Genomic DNA, 22,022 nt, shown 5'->3' with positions numbered 1-22,022 from the left:
CCCCAGCCCGAGCCAGTAAAAAGACACTCTGCACTTACAGAAGCTCTCTTCAGAGGGCAGCAAGATGTTTGATGCAGACATCAAAACAAAGCTTGCCTCTCCTGGGGCTAATAGGTATTATCTGACAAGGCCAAACACTTGTCAAATAATCTATTGAGAAGAGCCACGGGAGAACACAACCATCTGAATCCCCTATTACCTGGCAGCTACAGCTGGTCATAACCTCTCTCGCTACAGGAAAGAGGCACGTGATTTCATTAGGGCAGCGACATGCTGGTCGACATCTTACCTTGTGGTGATGGCATAAACGGCTTGGCACCGCCAAAGGGGAGCTTTCTAGAGCTGGGCACAGATCCATGCTCTCCAGGATAAGGAGGGGAAGCACCAGTTTTAGGAAAACCAAGAGGACTTGTACTGCTAGACCTCCGAACCGTACCAGACCTGAGAGGAAACAGCAGCAGCACACGTTACTCCAGATACCCGTATAGAAGGAGTGAGGAGAACAGTATCACCAGACACACACACAGCTACTGCCACAGAAGCAGAGCTTTAATGACTGACTGTTTAACCTGGATCAAAATCCCACGGTTCTAGGACTACACCAATACAGATTAAGATGATAATCCTTGTTCTCGAGAGTTTCAATCCAAACAAAATTTTGCAAAACAAGTGAAAAGAAAGAATGATATTAGCTTAGCTGTAAGCAGGAAGGCCTGTTATTTTTCAGAAGTCACTTTGAGATGCTTTCAGATGCTACATCAATCCTGAACAAGACAAGGGTTTCATATCTTGCTGCGTCCAAGGTGTTTATTTTAGGCAGCGTCTTCAGAATTCCCTGAGAGGGCTTTATTCTAGTGTCCCTCCTGTGCTGAGCCACTTGCGATTTTGTCAGAGCAGCCGTTCAGGTCGAAAGCTCCGTGAGCGCAGGCCGTACGATGCCGAGGTAAGCTGTGCCAAAGGCACTGCTCTGCAACGCAGCTTTGACTCAAATCAGCAGCTGCAGAGCAAACCAGAGCAGTGTGTGGCTGTCAGATCTGAAGCAGTTCAGTACTGCCCAGAGGAATTTCTCTTTGGGCTGGATAGTCAGAATTGCCTGGGCCCCAAACTCCTTCACCTCCTTGTGAAGGCTCACCTTCGGGAGTTAACAGTCATTTGCACAGCCCAACGTGCAGGAACCCCAAGTATAACCCAGCTGCTAAAACAAAACAAAAGAGGAAACTAGACTAGCGGGAAAGCGAGTACAGCCACACCATCACTCTGGAGAGAGATGGGATTGTTGTATATTAATTACTTCTCAAAATTTTAATGTTTTCACCGCTCGTTAAGCACACACAACCTAAACTCTATTTACTGAAACACCATTCTGCCTCTGCAAGCTTCTTCACCAAGATTCTCACTACACTTCTCCATACGAGAAGACAGCCTTTTCACCAAATTCTTCGTTCTACTCTCAATTTGGAAACATTTTTTCCCTTGTTAAAAGAACATTAGTCTCAGCCAGCAGGTGGTTTTTCTGGACTGGAATCAATTAATATGCTGAAACCCCCCCCCTCTATGCTCAAGCCACTGAAAGGCGCCATCACTAAGGTATCCTGCCTCCTCTCCAGTGACACTGCATTAAGCCGTCCATACGTTATCTGAGCAGAAGGAACAAAGGCATAGGGGTCTCAGTAGTGCAAGCAGGGGTAGCTACATTACCCAGGAACGGCAAAGTCATTCCGAGGAAGTGTCAGTACACCTACTCAACACCACTACTTTGCACCACATTTCAGAAAACAAATAAATAAACAAAACAAATTATTTCAGCAGTTGAGATATAAGAATTGGATCCTTTGTGTTACTACATTTCTCAGCCAAATGAATCCATGCTATATTCACATCCTTGGAAAAGAGGAAATCCTTTAAAATTTTAACCTAAAAAAAAATATTACTTCTCTTCAGGTTGCTCCAGATTCAGAGACCTAGCACTCATCAAGTGATTGGCACTGAGGCAAAATGAATATACAACAAGGGAAGGGACACCTGGCAAGGTGAAAAGATACCTAGATGTTCAGTGGCAGAAAGTATTGCTCTGCCATGTTTTTAACTCTCCAGAATATAAGCCATCCAGAAGGCTGAATATTATCTATCAGGAACTTGCAGAAAAAAACACCAGCTGACTGCTGCTGCTGAAAGATGTGGAATGTCAGATGCCACCCTACGAGACATGGGATAAGCAAGCAAGCAGACGAGCAGGACAGGTGATGTGGCCAAAAGTATGCACACATAATTACCACCTCAGCAAGCAACATATCTGTCCACAAACAAGCTGCGGTACACAGGCATACACCAGCCAGTCAGATGACAGCGGTCGATTTTTCAGAAACAAGAGTGTACATCAAGGTTTGTAGTTAAATGACTTGGCAAACATGATGAGGCACCTGGCTGTAATGGCCTACTGGATACACCTGATGGAGAAGTGGAATCACATACTAGATGCTTGATGTTTTCTCCTTCCATTCCTGAAGGGCGTCTACTGAATTTGCTGATTAGAGGAAGTGATGGTGAGAGATAAATATGGCTTCCTGGGGCAAAAAAAACCACGATGCCAGAAATTTTGAGAAGATGCTAAAAGCAGACCGTGAGTCATCCTGATTGTGTCCATTCCTCGAGTTCCTCTGCAGGGATGATGCTAATCTCAACATTACACAGTGGTGACTAAAAGGAACAAGACCTGACAGTCTGATCGCTGACTGGTAGCTGCAGGCTGTGGACCTGAACGCAGCAGCCCATCACCAGGGCTGGGGCCGGCACAGCGTGCCCGGGTGCATCCTCCTCTGCCCCTTCTCCAGAGCTCTCACTTTATACGTCACCTGGATAACTAGGACTCTTTTGGGAGTTCCAACACTAACAGGGTCCACAAGTTTTGCTGTAAAATATACAAAGCATGTAGGAAAGAGGAAGGAGCTTACCACAAAACCTGCCACACACTCGATGAAGTTAACATAAAATAGTATTAAAGCAACACTGGCACAAAACCACCTCTCTGCTGATCACTGATTCATATCAGCATATCGTGCCTCTACTTCTGGGTCCACTTCAAATAAGCCTTATGCTGAATTAGGTTGGCTGAAGCCCAAACTTAGGCTGACATAGGTATTACCTTACTTCTGAAATCTAAACTTTAACTAATCCAGATACCAAAGCAACTCATCCAAAAAAAGACACGACACCTCACAGACACTTCTGTTTGAATGCCCCTGCTGTACAGACTCCTTAACATCCTGTATGAGTCTCCTTCCAACCAGTCTATGACCTGGGCTGCCGCTGTCAACCCAGATTTCAAACCTGTAAGAACCAGAAATTATATGTGAGAAGAGATGGAAGCCCTATGTGCCTTGGATGTACAAGGCACTACCACTGAACTCAGAAGGTCAGCTGTATGGCTGAAGGACCTTCTGGCATCTGGACCTTCCTGACGACTTTCAGAAAACATGCTCTGCCTCACAGGCATAAATTGCTCATGATTTAATCAGTCCTGGCTGCATAACTACATTAATACGCAACGCGTGTCAGACACATCACCTATGGCGTGACTACCTACAGGAACCAATTAAGGTAAAGTCGGGTAAGTTTTGTAGCCCCATCTATTTTAGTTGTTTATCTCAACTTTTTCCTTTTATAAAGGCATCTGCCAGATGGATGGTTCTCTCTGCTTGGACACCCAACCCATAGCTGGCATGGGAAAAGCTGTCAGACTCGAAGGGGCTCAGCCTGCACTGAAAGTTGATGGGAGCTGTCTCACATACACACATGCAGACAAAATTTACAGTACATGGTAACAAATAAATCTCAACTGCTACAAAAATAACCCAAAACTGTGTTACCACATAACACACACCACATTGGCTCCCTACAGCATGGGGGAGAGCCCATCACAGAGGGAAATTTTTAGAGGTACAGAGGACAAACTGTAAAGCAGTTTGGTTTACAGCCCCCAAGCTGTAACACAAGACCCCCTGCACTGCCGTTACCTCCTCCTCCCAGCCCCAGCGCTTACCGTGGAGAGGCGTATTGATTGGGAGACTGCAGGTTCTGCTCGATCCGCCGGTAGTTATGGATTTGCGTTGGGACCGGAATGGGCACAGAGTGTCCGTACTTGCTGCTAGAAAACTGACCTGGCCGGCTGTTGAAAGGAGACACACAAAGAAAGGCTCTGGTAAGGGGTGGGCCTTCAGCCAGGTAATTGGAGGTTTTATCTTCGTAAAGCAACTGTACACAGGGAGCGTCCCCTTGGCTGCTCTCAGGTTGTGGGTTTACACCGGGAGGCAGTTCAAAGTCCTATCAAAGGGAAGCGGCACCACACATCTCCTGAAAACAGGCACCTTTCCTCCAGCACGATCCCCACCCACAGACTGAAGTTAAAACGTACACCCAAGCACACCACTCCCTCCAGGAAAATTGGAGCCTGGCTATTTCAGGCCACAACTGGCCTAGTTTCCAGCAGCTCAGATCCACAGCCAACGAGCACATCATCGAACAGGGGCTAAACACTCGTGGCTCACAAAGGACACCAGCAAAGATTGTGCTGCCAAGAGCTACCTGCGATTCACGAGGAGGCACTGCTGCAGCAATGGCATCGCCATGAGAGTCTCAGTATGCCACGAAGAGAATACAAACTTGTGGTGTGTATCTGAGTATTTGCAAATTAACTGCAGGGTGAAGGCAACTCAGGAGAGAATAAATCTGGGGGACAGGAGCTGATATCTCTATACTCATCAAGGTCAGCTAGAACATCACACACACAAAATGGCACAGGCCCATTCTGCACACTTCAGACTTCTTTCTAGTTCCATCCAAGCAGGTTAATCAGCTCATGTCTGACATCTATTCCCCGGGGTGACAGTTTCCCCTGTTGCTCTTAGCCTGTACACCACACTATACACAAACCATGCAAACACCGCATTTAACTAAGTAGCCGCCTAAAGTCTTTTCCCAAAGGCTCCAGAATTCTAGGATTAATTGCCATGGCAATGCTATTTAAAACTGCCAACACCAATTGCAGGGATGTTGCACAATTACAGAAAGATCTTATTGGTAATGAAGGCTTCTGCACTTTTCCTTGTTGCCAATCAAGGACACACGCCTGTGTCTGTCCCTGAGAAGCAGGAAGCATCACTTCTTCGGGTCTAATGCTCAGAGTGGAAGTGCTTTACATATGATGAAAGGAGATATTTAATTCATCAAGAACATACATGCATGCACAGGGAAGAGTTTGTGACTTATCTGGCAGTTCATTACCAGAATTTCTTTTCTGGGGAAAGTCAGTAGTGCCCTGTAGTTCATGGTGATGGTGTTGAACAAAGCTGACCTGCAGAAATGGGTCTGCAGATCTCCACATTGTGCACATGAAGATGCTCCTCCATCACAAGATAGACAAATAACTGGAAGAGATCTTTCATCAAGGCTGAAAGATCAAAAAGTGATTCCTATTTCTTCGTTCCTCTCTCAACAGGTTTACTAATTTTTCAAGTTCTATATATTCTTTCTTGTGTGCTTTTGTTTCTTCCACTGGGAGAACAGACTCTTAATCTGATGTTTGTCTCCACAAGGTAGCATGGAAGCCTTGATTCTTCATTGACATACAATAAAACAAAGGTATTCAAGGTTTCTGATTGCTCAGCAGAAAGGTGAGGCTTTGGTGTCTCTGCCTTCCATCAGTGTAAGACATGGTGCCAAGACAGACATAAAGCAAACAGAGCCTTAACCAAGAAATATGAGAGTTCACATCAAGCTTTGTACACATCCTGACTTTCAACATACATTTCAAATGCTATCTTTTCCATCTAGTCAAAATCCTTTGGAGGAAAAGAAGTTCTCAGGTGAAAGGATCCCCCCTCTCCCAAAGAGTTATATCAAGCCCTTACAGAAGCCAGGTTTCTCCCCAAACCACAAGTTGCAAAAAGAAAGCATCCAAATGAGGTGACATATACTAAACCTGCTAATTGGCCTCAAGCCTTAAAGACTGCAATTGACCGTAAATTTGCAAAGACCTGGAGATAAAGCTGGGACAGGACAATTACTTGGCAGTAATTAACAGCTCTTTGAAAATGGTATTAAATCCATTGCTGTGGGATACATCCAAGGAATTACCTTTCATTAGACTTACTAAGCATCTTCAACAAGGAAGTGTTTTAAAAATTAAAAAAAAAAAAGATATCATCTGTCAGCATATTTTAATTCTGCCTAGTCCTTACCTTCTTAGTTAAGAGCAAGGAGAGCTGCTCTAGAGCGTACCATGACATCCTGAGGAAACCCCACTGCTGGCCACTCTAAAATAGCCTTTGCTTTCTGTCCTAGTTGGACCGCATCCAGCACTGCTTGCTAGCCTAGAGCCACACATGAAAGGGAGAACTGCTGCTTGGGAGTGAGCAAAGACAGAGGGAGAGAAAAATCAAGAGTCCTCTCTGCCGGCACTGAACCAACGGGCCTCAGGATGTCTCCAGCGAAGGGCGCTGAAACCCGTGTTAACAGCAAGGGCACACCTGGGTGGCATCAGTTCAAAGCACTCTCAGGGGACAGATCAAAGATCATGCTTTACCCTCTGGATTCGGAGTGACTGCTCCAATCTTTCATTACTTATGTCTTATTCCCCATCCCAGACACAGTAGGAAGCAACTTTTCAGCATTTCTTCAAAGCACATAGAAAAGTGGGAAGGAAGTAGCACTAGAGGGTTTGGCATCTGCTCCACAGAAGCTGCTGGGAATGTGTAGGAAAGACAGCGAGAGCAGAAACACGTTTAGAACATAGCCTCTGACATTGATTTGCCATCCAATAGAATAAGATGAGGCCAGTTTGGTGAAAACAGTGGTGAACAGTGAAAAGTAGGCAGCATTGGTAGTCAACTTCTGTAGGAGAAACTGGCAGAGCACTGGAACAAGCTGCCCAGAGAGGTGGTGGAGTCTCCGTCTCTGGAGACATTCCAAACCCTCCTGGACGCGTTCCTGTGCGACCTGCTCTAAGGTGACCCTGCTCTGGCAGGGGGGTTGGACTAGATGATCTCCAGAGGTCCCTTTCAACCCTATGGTTCTATGATTCTATGAATTTCCATTCACTGCTGTCCAAAAACAAGGCCAAATCCTTTAACAAAGGCTGATCCCCGAAATGCAAAGGAATCAGTTAAGGAATAAGCTGTTAAGAAGCTCAGCTGGCAATGGCACAAGAAGCCTCATGCAACTAAACTCCACACTGTGGTATGTGCTTGCCAATTAATCTGATCACGTCAGCAAGGCTTTGAGCTATATTCTTCTCCTTCACATTTGTATGCTTTGAGGCTATGTTTTGTCATTTTCTGGGCTCCATTTATGTGACAAGTGTGTTCTGCACATAGCCTGGGACTACCTATTCTTCTTAAGAAAGATTTTAGGGTCATCCATCTCCCACTGTGAAATCCCCTTCAACTGCCCTCCCCCACCAGGTGCCATATTGACAGAATAGGAGATGAAAGCTGTCCGGCTTCCCCGGTAGGCAAGAATGAGATGGGAAGAACACCGCCAGCTCCCTGTAAGCTCAGCACGTACCCTAAAGCTTCAAGCTCTAGAGTCAATGGGACTGCCTTCCACAGACCATTAACGTCTTCTGAACATAAATGGGTCTGGAGGCACTGGTGGTGCTGGGCAGCTGATGCTGTTGTGTGTGGGCAGCTGTCACCTGTGACATTTCTGAGCGCCAAAGCTGACTTTATAGCAACTGGTTTAGTTGGAACTAAACCTATGACCACGCCTGTTTGCACTTGTTACTGCTACTCCCGCACCTGCCATTACTAAACAGGGCCCATGTAGCAGCATTACTCTACACAGACATAGTGCAACGAGCTGTTTGGAGCTTCAAGCAAACTACAAACAACTATGTCTGCCCAGATCTGCCCTTCAACAGCAAGGAGAGATGAGCAGCACTCCTCCACATTTGCCGTCCTATCCCTTGCCCAGTAATTCAAGCCCATAGTAGTTTCAGCCGTGGCTAAGTGTTGTGCTCTAATTCACTGCACGAATTTAGAAGCAAGGGTCTCAAGCTGAAATATTCACCGCCTCTGCAGGCTGAGCACAGAGGGGACGAGTAGCATCTACATGCCAGTGGAGCACATTTGCTTTCTGCTTGAGAATAATCCTCGGTCCCCCAGGGAACAGAGTTAATTCCAGCTCTACTGCATTCTCTCCTGGCCCCTCCTGAGGGCCAGAAGAGAGAGAGACAGGCTCTGTAGTTGGGACTGATCAGTGCCTGACACTGGGGAGTTTCTCCTGCGTGTTTCATGTTACCCTTTAATTAAAGAAGTGATGTGGATCTTGCCCAGCACACCAACATCTGTAAAATCCCCTCTTGGAAGCCAATGGGTGTTCAATTAAAGAATGGTTCATAGTCACCACTGAACAGTCTTCCTTACCTGGATGGGCTAGGAGAACTGCTGTACGGTGGTGAAGGAGATGGTGTCCTTCCCTGGCTTTCCAAGCCTGCTGAAGTCACCAGAGAACTCCTAAGGAATGATAGAAAGAACCCAGCTGTTAGAGCCTGGGAATCACCCCTGCTCCCCCCTACAGAGCTGTGTCTGCCCAGCACCCTCTGCCGAGCCCAGTCGCAGGAGCCCTGGGGACTGTCATGCTGCCCCCCGTGCTCTCTGGTGTTCAGGTACCACATGTTTACGATCAAACTAAAAATGGTCAGAAGCCTGGAACAGAAGGTAACTCAGCAACATCTTCCCTCCCATCCACCAGAACCCCAAAGTCCCTAATGCACAGTACACTCTAGTGACTAAACTCTTTCAGTTGCCTTGGTGGTCTTACCCGCTGTACATCAGGCTGTCTTGGATTGGTTTCCCTCCTGTAGCCTCAGCAGCTAAATCACCTGAGGAACAAGGAAGTGCAGAAAGAGATTAATTCAAGATAATTTTCTTAAAAATCTGTATGTATTCCAAGCAACTGAGTTTTTGGGTAGAATCTCCTGCTCCTCCAAGACCTGCTGAGTTGCTTCTGAAGTCAGCATTTTGCCAAACATGCGTGGGCTGAGGGTGATGTGGATGCTGCCAATCCTTACACCCTGAAGTTCTAGAAAATTCAGGCTGAACGGGAGCCCTTTTGGAAGGGGGCCAAAACCTGACAGAATCATTTGGGGCAACAGGTATATGCGCACTTGGTGCAAGCACTTAGCTGCTGTGTAAAAAGACAGCAGTGCATGTTGCACGTCGGGCTTCGAAACATCCGTGTCCTAAGTGGCAAAAATCCAGGGCAGCCAAATGAGCTGGCAGCTGGATACACAACACAGGGGAGTTTGTGCCTTTGCCAGAACATCTGAACACTGGAAACATGACTAGCACAAGACAAGTGTATACTGGTCCCATCGCTGTTCCCAGGAAAAATAAAAGCAACACTGAGCTCTTCCTTATCATAAGGGTAGCACAGCAGAGATCTTTCACAAATTCCAGTTTTACCCCTCCAAATTCCTGTTTCAATACAAGTAGTGCAACTGTGAGGAATCACAGCATTTATTACCAAGTTCCAACTCAGTAAAGCACCAGACACATGGTCAAGGTTGAACAATATCCTTCTGCTGGTTAATTAAGTACTTGTGCATGGACATTCTTAGGCATGTGGCTGAACTGGGGCCCTAATCTCTATGTACATATATATTTTCAAGCAATTCCTATCAAAGTGAAAACACACAGAGGTGCTAAAATTAAATTCAAGATGTTTTTCAAGTATAAAATCCATCTTGCTAGCTGAAGGCCTCTCTTGGACTGTGATGCTGAGTGAAGCAGAAGACAGGATGACATGGGAATGGCTTCTGTGAGAGGAAGGCATTTCCCTCTGAGCCTACTTATCTTCTTTTCCAGTTGGATTTCCAGGTTCAATCTCTTATTGAAGTCCCAAAATAATCTTTACTCTCAAATCCTATCTTTGAGGGTAATTACAAAACATCCTATGAAACTAGACACTGAGATAGAGGTCTCTTCCAGCTTGGGAACAAGAACATTCTTGTTACTCAGTCACACCAGACAGGTTTAATTGCTCTTTCAGCTTTCTAGTAACTATCCTTAACACCCACATCCCCCCCTGCTTAGAACATCTGCATTTCCAGAAACCAGCTTACTTGAGAACTGTGCTGGGACCATAACGAAGTCATCTGTGTCACAGGACGAATTCTTACTGCTGCTTCCGGCAGACTCCTTCGATCCATGTAGAAAGCCAGGGGAATCCTGGGTCGGAGATGCCAGTGCCTTCTCCTGCAGCTGCTGCTGCATCTCTCCAAGGGACTGCTAATTCAGGAAGAAAACAAACACTGGCTTCAGCACAGCTACTTCATCATTCTGCTCGGTCCTTTAAACTGAGCTGTACAAGGCTACAAACAGCGTTTTGCTGATGAACCAGGGCTGATAGTTTGCTGGAAGAAGCTGTTTAGTTTACTGAAAAGGAACAGCCTTTTATGTCCATGTCAGAACAGCGCATCTTCTGTTACACAAAACATACTACCAACATGTCGGATGCTCCCCAGATTAGAAAAATCCACTCGAGGTATTGCATCCCTCGCTAAGGCTTTCTGGATCAACCACATATTTTCTACCAACTCAATTTAGTATGGCTGTGAAACAGAAAGGAACTTTCAGAGATAGCTTTGGTTGTTCCTTTGGGTTACGATTTTTTGTTTTGTTCTTAAACATTAACAATCTTGTCTCTACTCGCACTTTTGCGGTACGCAGCATTCAGAAACATGTACGTAAGTGTCCCTGCACTTTCAGGACAACCCTGTTTTGCTGTAGTGCTGATAAGGAGTTAAAGAAAGGCTTGAAGGAGGCTAAGCATTCAACAGGTGAACACCTCACAGCCATCAGAAGCACAACAGACCCTAAAAAGTCCCATTTTTCTGCTTCCTTCAGCCAAATGATGAATAGCCCCACAACCCTCACGTTTTGCAGACAGATGGAGGAGGCCGGCTGGTTTAAGAAAGCCTTAAGACAGCTAAACTGCCCACAGAGCAGATCACAATCTTTATCCTAACGCATTTTTAGGCTGAGAAAGACTTCAATCAGCTTTCACTTGGGCCCTCTTAAGACCTTGCTCACCCTCCGAAGACCCTCCTGCTGTACCAGTGGGGACTCCCTCTACATGCAGTACAGCAGAAGGAATTTTCCAGCTGTCAAAGTTGTCTCTTTTCCACGCAACCTGCTCTGTCCTGCAGACGTGGTATTTTTCACATGCTGAGCCAGCACACCTCCATCAGCAAAACTGCAAATGCAGAATGGGACCAGTGCAGTACAACTGGGACACAGGACCTGCACCCAGTCTGGCAGTCAGTCAGTCCTGGTTTCCCAAACCAGGAAATTTCAGGGGACAGAGTCTGCTTTGCACACCATCTACCCATTCCTGGAGTCCCATGGTCAGGAGCACTTCAGCCAACAACCCTCTACTTGGGGCTGCAGGGGAGAAGCAGCTCTCAGGGATTCAGTTATGCGACATTCAGAGGAGAGCAAACCTCTCCTCTCTGTACAGCCCACGTCATGAGCACCTACATCAACTTCTGATAGTGCCTCTCAGCTTTTCCCACACCAGGTTGAGACACCTTGGCCCAGGCAAGCTCAGAGAACAAAGCAAAAAAAGCAGTAATGCCATGGAGGAAAAAATTTCAATCCTTCTCCCTTCCCCTACCCATCACACCACCAGCATTCCTGAGTTCAAAGTCAAAAGGCAGCTTTCACACCAAGAGCCTCCGAAAACAAGCTTCAAGTTCAGTCAGCTGGAGGAATGTCACTTCACTGGTCAGTTAATATGCTGCCCTCCAGAAAAGTTTTCATCATTGCAGGTAACCAGAGAGAAAAACCATCAGTTCAAATCATCTCTCACAAGACCACCAGACTGTGGCAGGTCTGGTCTGAGCAGACAGCTTTGCTGAACGTCCCTCTGTAGTGCCTGGGAAGGCTGGTGAGAAAGTGTGTGGGGGGTCACCTCACAAAGGAGAGCGGATACGCTGTCAAACTGCAGAGACTGTGCTTGAAAACAGAACATACAGCCAAGTAAGCAGTGCTGTCCCCTGAATTAGCCACCATTTTTTCATTCCAAGGAGCTTTCCATCTCTGTCAAGATGAGCTGTGTCATTAATAGCAACTTCTTTCACAAAGGCTTTGCGTATAATAAGCAACCTGAAATATTTCTTGTGAAGAGAAAGACGACCTTCAAGATCCAAACTCTAAACGAACTGCAGAAGACACTGAACCAAACCCAGACAGAACTAAGGCACTCAGTGACTTGCACCAGAAGACAGCAAAAGCAGAGACCTTGTTTCAAAGCAGAAAGCAGGGAGACCATTGGCACAAGCAGTGCATCCTCTGAGCTGTACTTACGGGAGGTGATGCCAGGTGGGAAGTAGAAGAGCTGCTGGAGGAACTACCAGAGCCTGAACTGGGATACGAAGGCATTGGCACGGAAGCAGCTAAAAACAGCAAAAGGGAAAAACAAAAGAAGTTGTCAAACTGAGATCAACCAATAATAATAAGTCTTCCTAACCTTTTCCCATCAGGTTTATCTCATGTACCATCGTGTATCAGATGTGACCAATTAAAGAAGAACAAATGAAAAATTAGCATTCTGTTCAGTTATGTGATTCACATCCATCCATCCATTCCTCCGCGTGCTATTTCACAGTTGTAACTCATGAGGTGGAAGGCCTCAGAACATCTGCTTGATGCCAGATGTCCACCCGACAGCTGACCTACACAGGTAGCAAGATGGCGTCTGCCCTAAAGAGCCTCCAAAGCATCTTTGCAAGTGAAGGGAAGGATAAACAGAGAAGTGGTCCAAGTTACTCATATCAGAGGCAGAGGTGAGAAGCTAGATCATACCCTAACAGTTTCTTCTTCATCAGACCTTGTGGTTTAGCACGCTTACATCAACTGCTGGGAGGTCTGTGCCCATGCCTACTCAAGCCCTATGCGCTTGCTGCCCAAACACTCACTTGGGCATCCCAGGCCACATGCTATAAAAAAAAAAATAAAATCCCACGGTGTGAAACACTCCACAAGAAAATAGTTCATTGCTTCCTATAACTCAGCATGTTCTCCCTCGGTCACTTCTGCAAGTTAAAGAGGCTTTGCTTATTTAATCTCTTTGAACAGAAATTGTTCCACAGCACAGGCTATTCTCGCATCCCTTCCTTTTATGCTTTATTGTTCAATAACAGAACTGCCCATTTTATTCATTTCATTGTTGAACTGGCTTTTGTAACTCCCACAGAGGCACAAAGCTCACGCTGAAAGGACTAGTTAGCATTGACCTTCAGGCAGAAAAGATGATTAAGGCACCACAGGAGAAAAGAATATTTAACTCCAACAACTTAATGCAAGTGAGGTTCAGTAAATAACTTTGGAGAGCTTAGCTCAGCCGAGGAGGGAGACAAGTCAAAGGTAACACTGGCTCTTCAAAGGACTTTGAAGTATTTAGTGGTTCAAACGCCCCAGTCCACCCGCACAAGGCTGAAGAGTGCAGAAGTTGCAGGGGAGTCCCAACACCCCCACTTCAAGGCAGCTTGCAGTCAGATTTTACCCTGCAACCATTTTGGTATTTGAATGACTTATGACAGAGATGATACTAAAGTGAGGAGAGGAACACTTTGCTTCTCCACCATTGTGCTGGCAGAGAATTAGCACCTTGGTATCAGATTTCTACCTTTACAGGATCTGTGCTACTGACTCCATACTTAGTGCAAGGAAGGTTCATAACACCTAGAAGAAGAATGCTTATGCTTGAAGTAAAACTACCTCCGTCATTAATCACATCAGACACTACAAAGCACTTACTCTATTCAACTGCCTAGAAAAATAAAAGTACATCTCTCTGCAATTAACTGTTGAAACAGTGCTCTAATGATAAAAGAATGGGAAAATGTGCCCTTTAATAAAAGGCTTTAAGAAGCCTGTCCATGCAGCCTATCAAAGAAGGTTAAAGGATGACTGGACCAGTGTCTCCTTGCACAGCGAACAATCACCTAGATGCTGAATTCCTCAGTCTGACAGAGATGTAACAAGATCCAACAAAATGAAGCCAAAGCAAGTGTAGCATTAAAATATATATTTCAACATAAGTAATCAAGCACTGTAACAGTTTAACCAGGGTCACAGTGCTCTCCCTCCACCCTTTGCTAATATTAACAAAACCCGCATGTTTTTCTGGAGAGGTGAAGTTACACTGCAAACGCCGATCGGTGCAGCAGGGTCCCGGGGCTCGTGCAATGGGCAGCCACAGGGGACGGCTGCGTGGGGACGGCGCGGTGGCACATGCCGGTGCCTTCCCCTCCGGTGCTGGGCCATGCTGGCAGCAGTCACTCCGCCAACATTTGCAGGGTTAGGTCCATAATGAAATAAATCTTTCCAAAGCTTTGCAAGAGGCTACTTTCTAGCCTCTACGCTTGATTTTGTGCCCTCGGTGGACGGTGCTGTTAAAAGGCACTGCCCCCTCTCTGGGAAAGGAACACGGACCGCGGTGCCCCGAAGACGGGTGTTCTGGGAGGTGGGTCAGGGCACGGAGCGCTCAACCGCCCGCACCCCGGGAGCTCTTCCAGCAGTGCTGGTTCCCGCTCCCCGCACTCTGGAACATACACAGCGGTCGGAGAACTCGCCTGTCAACCGGAGAGCTCTGTCCTACCTACACCATACGGCTTCTGAGCCGTCCCTACCACCTTCCCTGGATATTTCATACCAGAAATTTGAGAGGGGGGGGAAAACCTCCCCATTCTTATCCTGTCAACTGTTACAGAACAATTCACCCTTGGGCAGACGGACCTTCCTATTATGGAAAAGTGCTTTTAAGAAAAGGTAATTGATTTCTGAACACGCCTGCTGCAAGACTTGCCTCACTGTTCATTTTTACTGGAATTAGTATTTTTGTTAGAGTCATTTCAGTTCTTTCTCAAGGTCCCCTCCACTCTATTTTGGTTCTGTGTTTATTATTGATTTAAACCTGGCTGGAATTGAGACTTTTTCTATTTTTGTCTATTTGCTTTGAACAGCTTTCTATTAACCTAGGAAGGAAGATGAGCAAGCAGACTTTGCCACTATCATCTGAAACTCATGTTAAAACTCTATCTGCATGAAGCACACCGTTAGATACAGCCTCTATTAATCATGTTCTAATTTAAAACCCTGCAGATTCCCAAAATTCACACTGTAGTGCTGTGAGGCCCAACTCAAAGAGTCCTGACACTAAAAACAGACTTTCATGCATGTAGAACCATGAGGTTTGGCTCTGACAAACCCTCTCTGACCACCACATCCCTGTTGGTGCATTTTTTAGCGTCAGCCACGTAGGACAGCTTGAAAGCAAGACGCTCGCTTCCATCTCCTCCCCACACCCAGGCACTCCCAGTTTAAAATTAAAAAGGGTGCAAACACTTGGCTCATCATGTTTTCAGCTCAAGTCTGAATGCGGGGAATGTTAACATGGATTGTAGGCCCCCACCCAAATCCAGAAATTGCTGGATTGTTATTGTAATGTAAATAAGTCTGTTTTCATAATTGTCCCCTCCAACTTGTTCCAGCAGCAGAACAGCCATCCTGTACATTGTGTAACCAATGCCAACTGGTTTCAAAATGGGAGAGCTGGGAGCCATAAAGGCAAGCCCGTGCTCCAGCTGTGGTCCTGACACTGGATCTTACACCTGCAAAAATCACTTCTGACAAATCATCCTACCAGGGGCTCGGTTGTACTAAAAATACCCCAGCCTCAAGCTTTATATAAAAGCTTTATTTGGAATCTTCTACGCACACTGGAGAGATGCATTTTTGTGATTATCTGGATTCAATTAAAACCAGTCATCAAGAAGTTACTTAATTGCCATGTCTGACAAGGCAATTGTTTGAGTGCAAAACCTGAAAGGACTTGCCTAAAGAATCAGTCGTTTTTTAGAGTTAAAAAATTCGCACCATTAAGATCTTCTATATGCAGAGGTCATAGTGATTTTTAGCTAGTTTTTACCAGAGTATTTTATGTACAGTAAGATTACAAAGATGGTAAAATTCAAGTTAAGCCTGACAGATGTTCCACGCTTCTGAACCATAACCACTCACGTTCCGTGCTCTCTGAACTCAAGAGTAAAGGAGGTACCAGCTTACAGTTCATTAAAGGCAGGACCAAGAAAACCTCCAAAACACTCCGCACGGGTACCAATTACAATGTGTTTACTGAGAGGAGACTTGCACAAGCGTCTAATTATGCCTTCTCATGCATTATTACTGTAACACACCGCCCCATACCATATGCTGATCAGACCTGGCTACAGACAGACGACATTCTGACTAGACACAGTATTGTAAAGACTTTATTAATAAATATTCTTTTTTTACATATCTAAAGTACGTGCTTAGTCACAGGTACAAAATCCACCATATAAAATAAAGCATAAATAAACAAACAAAAAAAGAAAGTACATGTTTTAGTTAAGAAAGCCCAAGGCCCTGAACCCGCTCTCGAGGCTGCAGCCTCTGCGGTACCCCCCCAATAGCAGCAGGCTCGGTCCGAAGGGAGATGGGAGGAGGGACGTGAGAACAACCATCCCTCGAAACCACACTGGAGAGGATGAGCTTGTCAGAAATGTTGTATTTAAACATTTTTGACAGAAATGTTGATTTTGCTGAAGTGTCTTGAAAAAACATGCAGATTTATTTAAACGAGGGGGACCATCCGCCTCAGCAACTTCTAAATTATCCACTTAGGGAATTATCCACATTTGAGGATTCCCCAAATTCCTGGCATTCCAAAATAACATCATATTAAAAAAATCCTTTCCAATGCCATGAGATGGTGTACTAACACATATGCACACAGAATGAACAGCTGACAGCTCTCACTTTATTTGTAATCATTGTGTGAGCAGCTCCGGCCCAGCCTTGCCAGGGCTGAGGAGCCCGGGCGACGTGCACTGGTGGCAGCTCTCCCGTTCTGCCCTTCCCACGCGAGGGCAGATCTGCCTGCAGGGGTACAGAGACCACCACGCTCTGCCCAGACTGCAAAATGTTCTCAAAAGGAAAGGAAGCATCACACCTTAAAATCAGTTTGGGACCTAAATGGATGCAGGGTCACCTGCATCTGCAGTGCAGGTGCCTCTGAATGGAAGGTCCCTTAGGCAAAGGCCGCACAGTGGCTGCTGAGCTTTGCTGAGGTCTCAGCGTGTTCATCACGCAAGAGCTACTACCCCAAAACACAGATGCTGGTACAGATCATCCAACAAACTCTCCTAAAAGAAACTCGCACACTCAAATGTAAATGACTTAGTTCTGCTTTCCACCAAAATCAGTGGTAGCCCAATTATCAGCCCCCAAGGAGAACAAAAACATGAGGGCACACTGTTCCTCCCCTCACTTCGCTGCAGACCTGAGGACTCTAATTCAGTCTGAGCATGACCACCATGATTCAGATGCAGCCGTATCTCTTCTCCTCTTTGATACTTCCTACAATCATGATGCTGAACCCCATGTTGAGATGAAGTAGTATAATAAACTTTTGGACTCATCTTAGTTCTGCATGTGAAACCAGGGGAGCCAGCCCCGATCAACTGCAACCTTGTTAAGTCATCTATTTCCGCTAAAACTGTGCAAACGTTAAGCATGTCACCATGTTAAGCAGCATTCCACACATCTCAGGCGAGTTCTTCTTACTGAGACCACCGTAACTCAGACCTTTGCTGACACAGTGGCTCTTCTCTCACCTATTCAGAAATCAAAAGGACCACCATTCCCACATGGAACCTTCCTCATCCAGGCTCTTCACCACGCTTCCCAGATCCCTTCATCTATCATTGCCATCTGGCAGTGGCAGAGATCTCCACAGCAGACTATAAGAACCACCTTCTCCACTAGCAGATTTCTATGCACAACTTGAAGACCTCCAGCAATGGGGAGATATTTCTCCCCTCATCTTTTCAAAACCAGTAGTGGTCTCTCCTGCCTGGAGAGGACTCCAGGACATGTGCCTGGAGGCGTGGACCAGCAGGGCAGCAGAGAGGTCTGAAGATGGTATAGTCTTTACCTGCCTGTAAAGGTGCTTTTTTTACTGAGCCTTGACCCCACACCATTAACTTTGGTGCAGCTGGGGGCAAAGGCTGAGCTACAGCCCCCTGCTCATAATGGTGCCTCCAGTTTCTGCGCAGCCGATGTGCAGAATGTGGAAACTGAGGCCAAGTCAGGAGAACCCTCTCCTGTTTGCAGGGGGTTTTCTGTTCCCCTGGCCAACAAAGCAACGGAACTGCCGGAGGTAAGAGATGAGCTGGTGGGCATGCAAGAACATCCCAAGAGAGTCCTCCTCTGCCCACAGGGGGATCAGACTTTGAAGGGCTTTTCCCACATGGCAGTGGCACAGCAGGTGCTGAGAGCTGAGCTGGCTTAGGAGCAGTCCTACGCAGGCAGAGTCCTTCCCTGCCTGCAGAGCAGTCCTGTTCTACAGGACTTGCCCCACATCTTGCTGGCGCAGATGGAGAGAGGGGCCTGGCTGGCTTGCACGCTCCCCTAAACCAGAAGCGTCTTTTCTTGCCCGCGGGATGGTCACCTAAGTACACAGTTAAAATCTGTATCAGGAACAACTGAGAAGTCCTGCTCTGGAACCAGGAAAGCAAGAGACTGTCAGGAGTGACATGGACATCAGACAAGGGGCGTCCACCCACGGCACTTCTCCATGTTCAGAAAGCATTCGACATGCTTCCTCCAAAACTTCCAGCTGCTGCATTGGGCGCCCCAAATCAGTCACTGATGAAAATTTTTGGCTCTGTCATTTCCTCGGGAGATTAAAGGCCCAGGAGGATCCTTCCAGAAGACAACCATACACAATTCCACTCAGCCAAGTCTCTTGGCTAAAGGACTATTGTATCCCATACACTAGAAACAATTCTGAATTGTTTTCCACTGAAAACAAACCTCTGAACCATAGAGCATGTAGCTGGAAATTTTCAGAAGTTTTGAATCAAAAGAGGAAAGAAAGAACTTTCAATGGGAATCTGTCTTTGTTTTGGCCAGTTCTCATAGAGCACCCCAATTTAACCCTTCTAAAACAAGATTTATCAAGAATTTGGAGGTAAATACTGAAACAAGATTTGGTAACCAGAGCCTGCCATTTGGCACAGACAACCTAAGGTACCACATAGCAAGCAGGGACAAGTGCGACAGTTTCCGCTGCTCAGAATTGCCCCACAGATGTGGATGAAAAGCAAGATCATGCTGCATAATCCTGTTTCGCTACAAGCATCCCAACTGGCCAAGCACTTCATACAAAGCAGCTGAATAAATTTCAGAGCTACCTTTACTTCTACTTTAGGTTTCTAAATAGCCCCCCTAGTCATCCCTTTGAAGATAGCTCAGCAAAATTAAATACATTTTGATTGCAAAATCTGGACACGACACAGGAACAAACACTGAATCCCTGCCTAAATAACTAAGAAAACATAAAGCAGACTTTTTCTTTCCTTTTGAACTAGCAGCAAAGGAAGTCACGTCATGGTTCAAAAAGAGTTGTAATCAAAAACGCAACACTTACATTTTTTCATAGAGGCACTTGCATCCAAGAACGGGTGATGGAAAAATTCATCTGAAAAAAAATAATGTCAAAAACAATGACTCAGTGAAAGGAAATGACTGTAAGAAGCTTACAAAGCAGTTAAAGCACAGCAAGTTACAGTATTTTACAGTGATTTTTCCATGCAATCCAGTGAGCCATGGAAATTGACTGACTGCAGTCACATATAGCAGTGGTCAAGAATGCAGACTAGGGACTGGATGCAGGACCTACTCAGAAAAAAAGGATGGGAAATTATTTGGATCCAGGAATTGCTATGTAAATACGGAAAAAAACCAACCCTGGCTCCTCTGCTACCAGCCATCTCTGCAAAACCAGCGCTGCGGGGGGGACGGGGCAGGGTGCAGAGAAGGGATATCAGCTGGGGCAGTTACATGAATGAAGAAAGGGAGGGGTTAAAAAAAGAAAGAAAGAATCTTTGCGAAAAGCATGGCCAAAGGACATGAGGGTTTGTACCTTGGGACTCACCATCAGTACTAACGGATTTTCCTTCCCCACAGGGCATTAAAGGACTTAGAAAGGTTTTGCTGCAAGCTACAACCCTGGGCTGCTGGGGAGAATACACTAAGTTAATTGTTAATGCTTCTCTGTCTTGCAACCGCTCTTACACTCGTAGGAATGGGAATCAGTTATTGAGGGCCAGATAGTGTGACGATGTTGAGACCTGCCACAGCCATGTCTGTGCATGCGCTTCAAAAGCTCCTATCAGCAAGAAGAGAGAAATCCTAGGGCGTAAAGTAGCACTAAAAGACAAAGTCCCTGGCTGAACAGGATGGCAAGTTACCCTAATTGTAGGGATTCAGGCTCATTCTACAGAAGAGGAATGACGGACAAAACCACTTCTGCTGGGCGATCCTCCGTCACACACAGACACAAACCCATTGTGCACTGAAGGCAGAAATGCATTTTCTAAAAGGCCACCACAGAACAACAGCCCAGAACTCCCTCCCTTTCACACCAGACACAACTGCTTCCTTCACTCATTACAGAAGGATATTCTACAGATCCAGACCAAGAAAAGCTTCTGTCCTGGCTTGCCAGAGACCCTCTGCATGTTTTCCTGTCCTCACAAGAAGCCACCTCTCCTGACTCCTCCCTTTCTGATCAACTGCAGCTCTGTGCTGAGCCATCTCCTGTCACAATCGGGAACGCAGCCTTTCAGGAGCATTAGTCATGGATCAACACTGATTATTTGGTTAACTGTAGGCAGTTCAACTTGTTTTCCCAGCATGGATTTCCTGTTGCAACACCCAAGGTTTACAAATTTCTGCTTTCAATAAACAGCTCCTCTTTGGCCAGTGAGCTTTCCAGAAAGTAGCAACTGGGTTTTTTATTTGTCTGCTTTTTAAACTTAAACAATCCCCCTCTCCTCGGCTCCTCCTTGCCACTGCCAGGCCAGGGTCCTGCAGCCAGAGCACACTGGTCTGGAGCTCAGCACAAGTGAGAAGTTTGATGAAGTGATGGAAATGTCTTGCAGGGAAAGCTGGAATCTCACAGAGTAGATCTGCTGTGGATGGAGAACATCTCTATCCTGCCGGGAGCCGCTCAGCTGCTGGGTTTTCCTGCTGCTTCTTCAGCCTGCTCCTCTAGAGGTTATCATCCCTCAGCTGAGCTGATTCAACTGAGGGGGTGGAAATGATGATTTCTTTCATTTTTCCCCCTCCCCCCTCCAAACTGATTATTAGTTGCGCTTGCAAAGCAAAATTTAACAACCCTGCTTGTAATCATCAGCAGGAGACCAGCAACTTGAAACCCTCCTGGCTTTCCTTCAGATAATCTTGAGATTGCAAAGACCATCAGTTCCTGGTAGAAGAGCAATCGAGACACACAGCAAGTAAAGGAGGTTTCAAGCTTATGTGTTGCTGTTGCATGAATTGACTAAACCCTGGGCGAGCTCCGTGGAGGGCACTGTGCGCATGTCTGGGTAGACTCCGGAGGGCCTCAGGGAACAAGGAGCAGCAGGACACCCAGCTCCTCTGGGGCCGGTGGCTCAGGAATCATCCCTGACCCAGCAGCAGGCACAAATCTTCACCTTACAGAGCGCAGGAGGGTAAAGGAACAGTGAATGAAGGAACCATCAGGCAAAGCAGACCTTTTATAAATAGCGTAGGTGAAGAGAGCAGCTTACAGGTAGTTTGCCAGTAGCAAGACAAAGCACCTGCCTACCAGGAGCCATCTAAGAGAAGGGGGAGATCTGCTTCAGACAGGATCTGGAGCTGTGGGACATTAGCAGTTTGTGCACAGCTGGCCGAAGACAGCTGCTGAAAAGATGACAATAGTTGGGCATAAGGAAGTGCTCTCATTTAAGTATTGCTACTATTTTGGCAAGGGGCATCATCTGGAGGTCTACTGAGCTGACACTCTTAAGGAAAGGAAGAAGGGTCCATTCAGCTGGTGTAGGTCAGAGTGTTTCCAAGCCCTCAGGAACACAGAGGAGCTGAAGACCT

General features: G+C 46.2%; 1 protein-coding gene across 8 annotated transcripts in view; it reads right to left on the bottom strand.

Annotated features, from left to right (window-relative positions):
- Window positions 1-22,022, bottom strand: part of ULK1 (unc-51 like autophagy activating kinase 1) — an 83,734-nt gene that overhangs the window by 17,424 nt on the left and 44,288 nt on the right. For 7 of the 8 annotated variants that reach the window (XM_054218964.1, XM_054218960.1, XM_054218957.1 and 4 more), the window contains exons 12-18: window positions 19,537-19,587; window positions 12,366-12,454; window positions 10,121-10,286; window positions 8,818-8,878; window positions 8,421-8,510; window positions 4,040-4,165; window positions 290-441 (exon numbers count right to left, since the gene is read on the bottom strand). In XM_054218964.1, the coding sequence (XP_054074939.1) occupies window positions 290-441; window positions 4,040-4,165; window positions 8,421-8,510; window positions 8,818-8,878; window positions 10,121-10,286; window positions 12,366-12,454; window positions 19,537-19,587 (735 nt within the window). The remainder of the gene's footprint in view (window positions 1-289; window positions 442-4,039; window positions 4,166-8,420; window positions 8,511-8,817; window positions 8,879-10,120; window positions 10,287-12,365; window positions 12,455-19,536; window positions 19,588-22,022) is intronic. The other variant, XM_054218958.1, reaches the window with a different exon arrangement.

The sequence above is a fragment of the Rissa tridactyla genome, chromosome 13 (assembly GCF_028500815.1).
Source record: "Rissa tridactyla isolate bRisTri1 chromosome 13, bRisTri1.patW.cur.20221130, whole genome shotgun sequence".
Classification (NCBI taxonomy): domain Eukaryota; kingdom Metazoa; phylum Chordata; class Aves; order Charadriiformes; family Laridae; genus Rissa; species Rissa tridactyla.
Note: the sequence above shows the minus strand (reverse complement) of the source record. Positions and strands in the feature narration are given on the sequence as shown.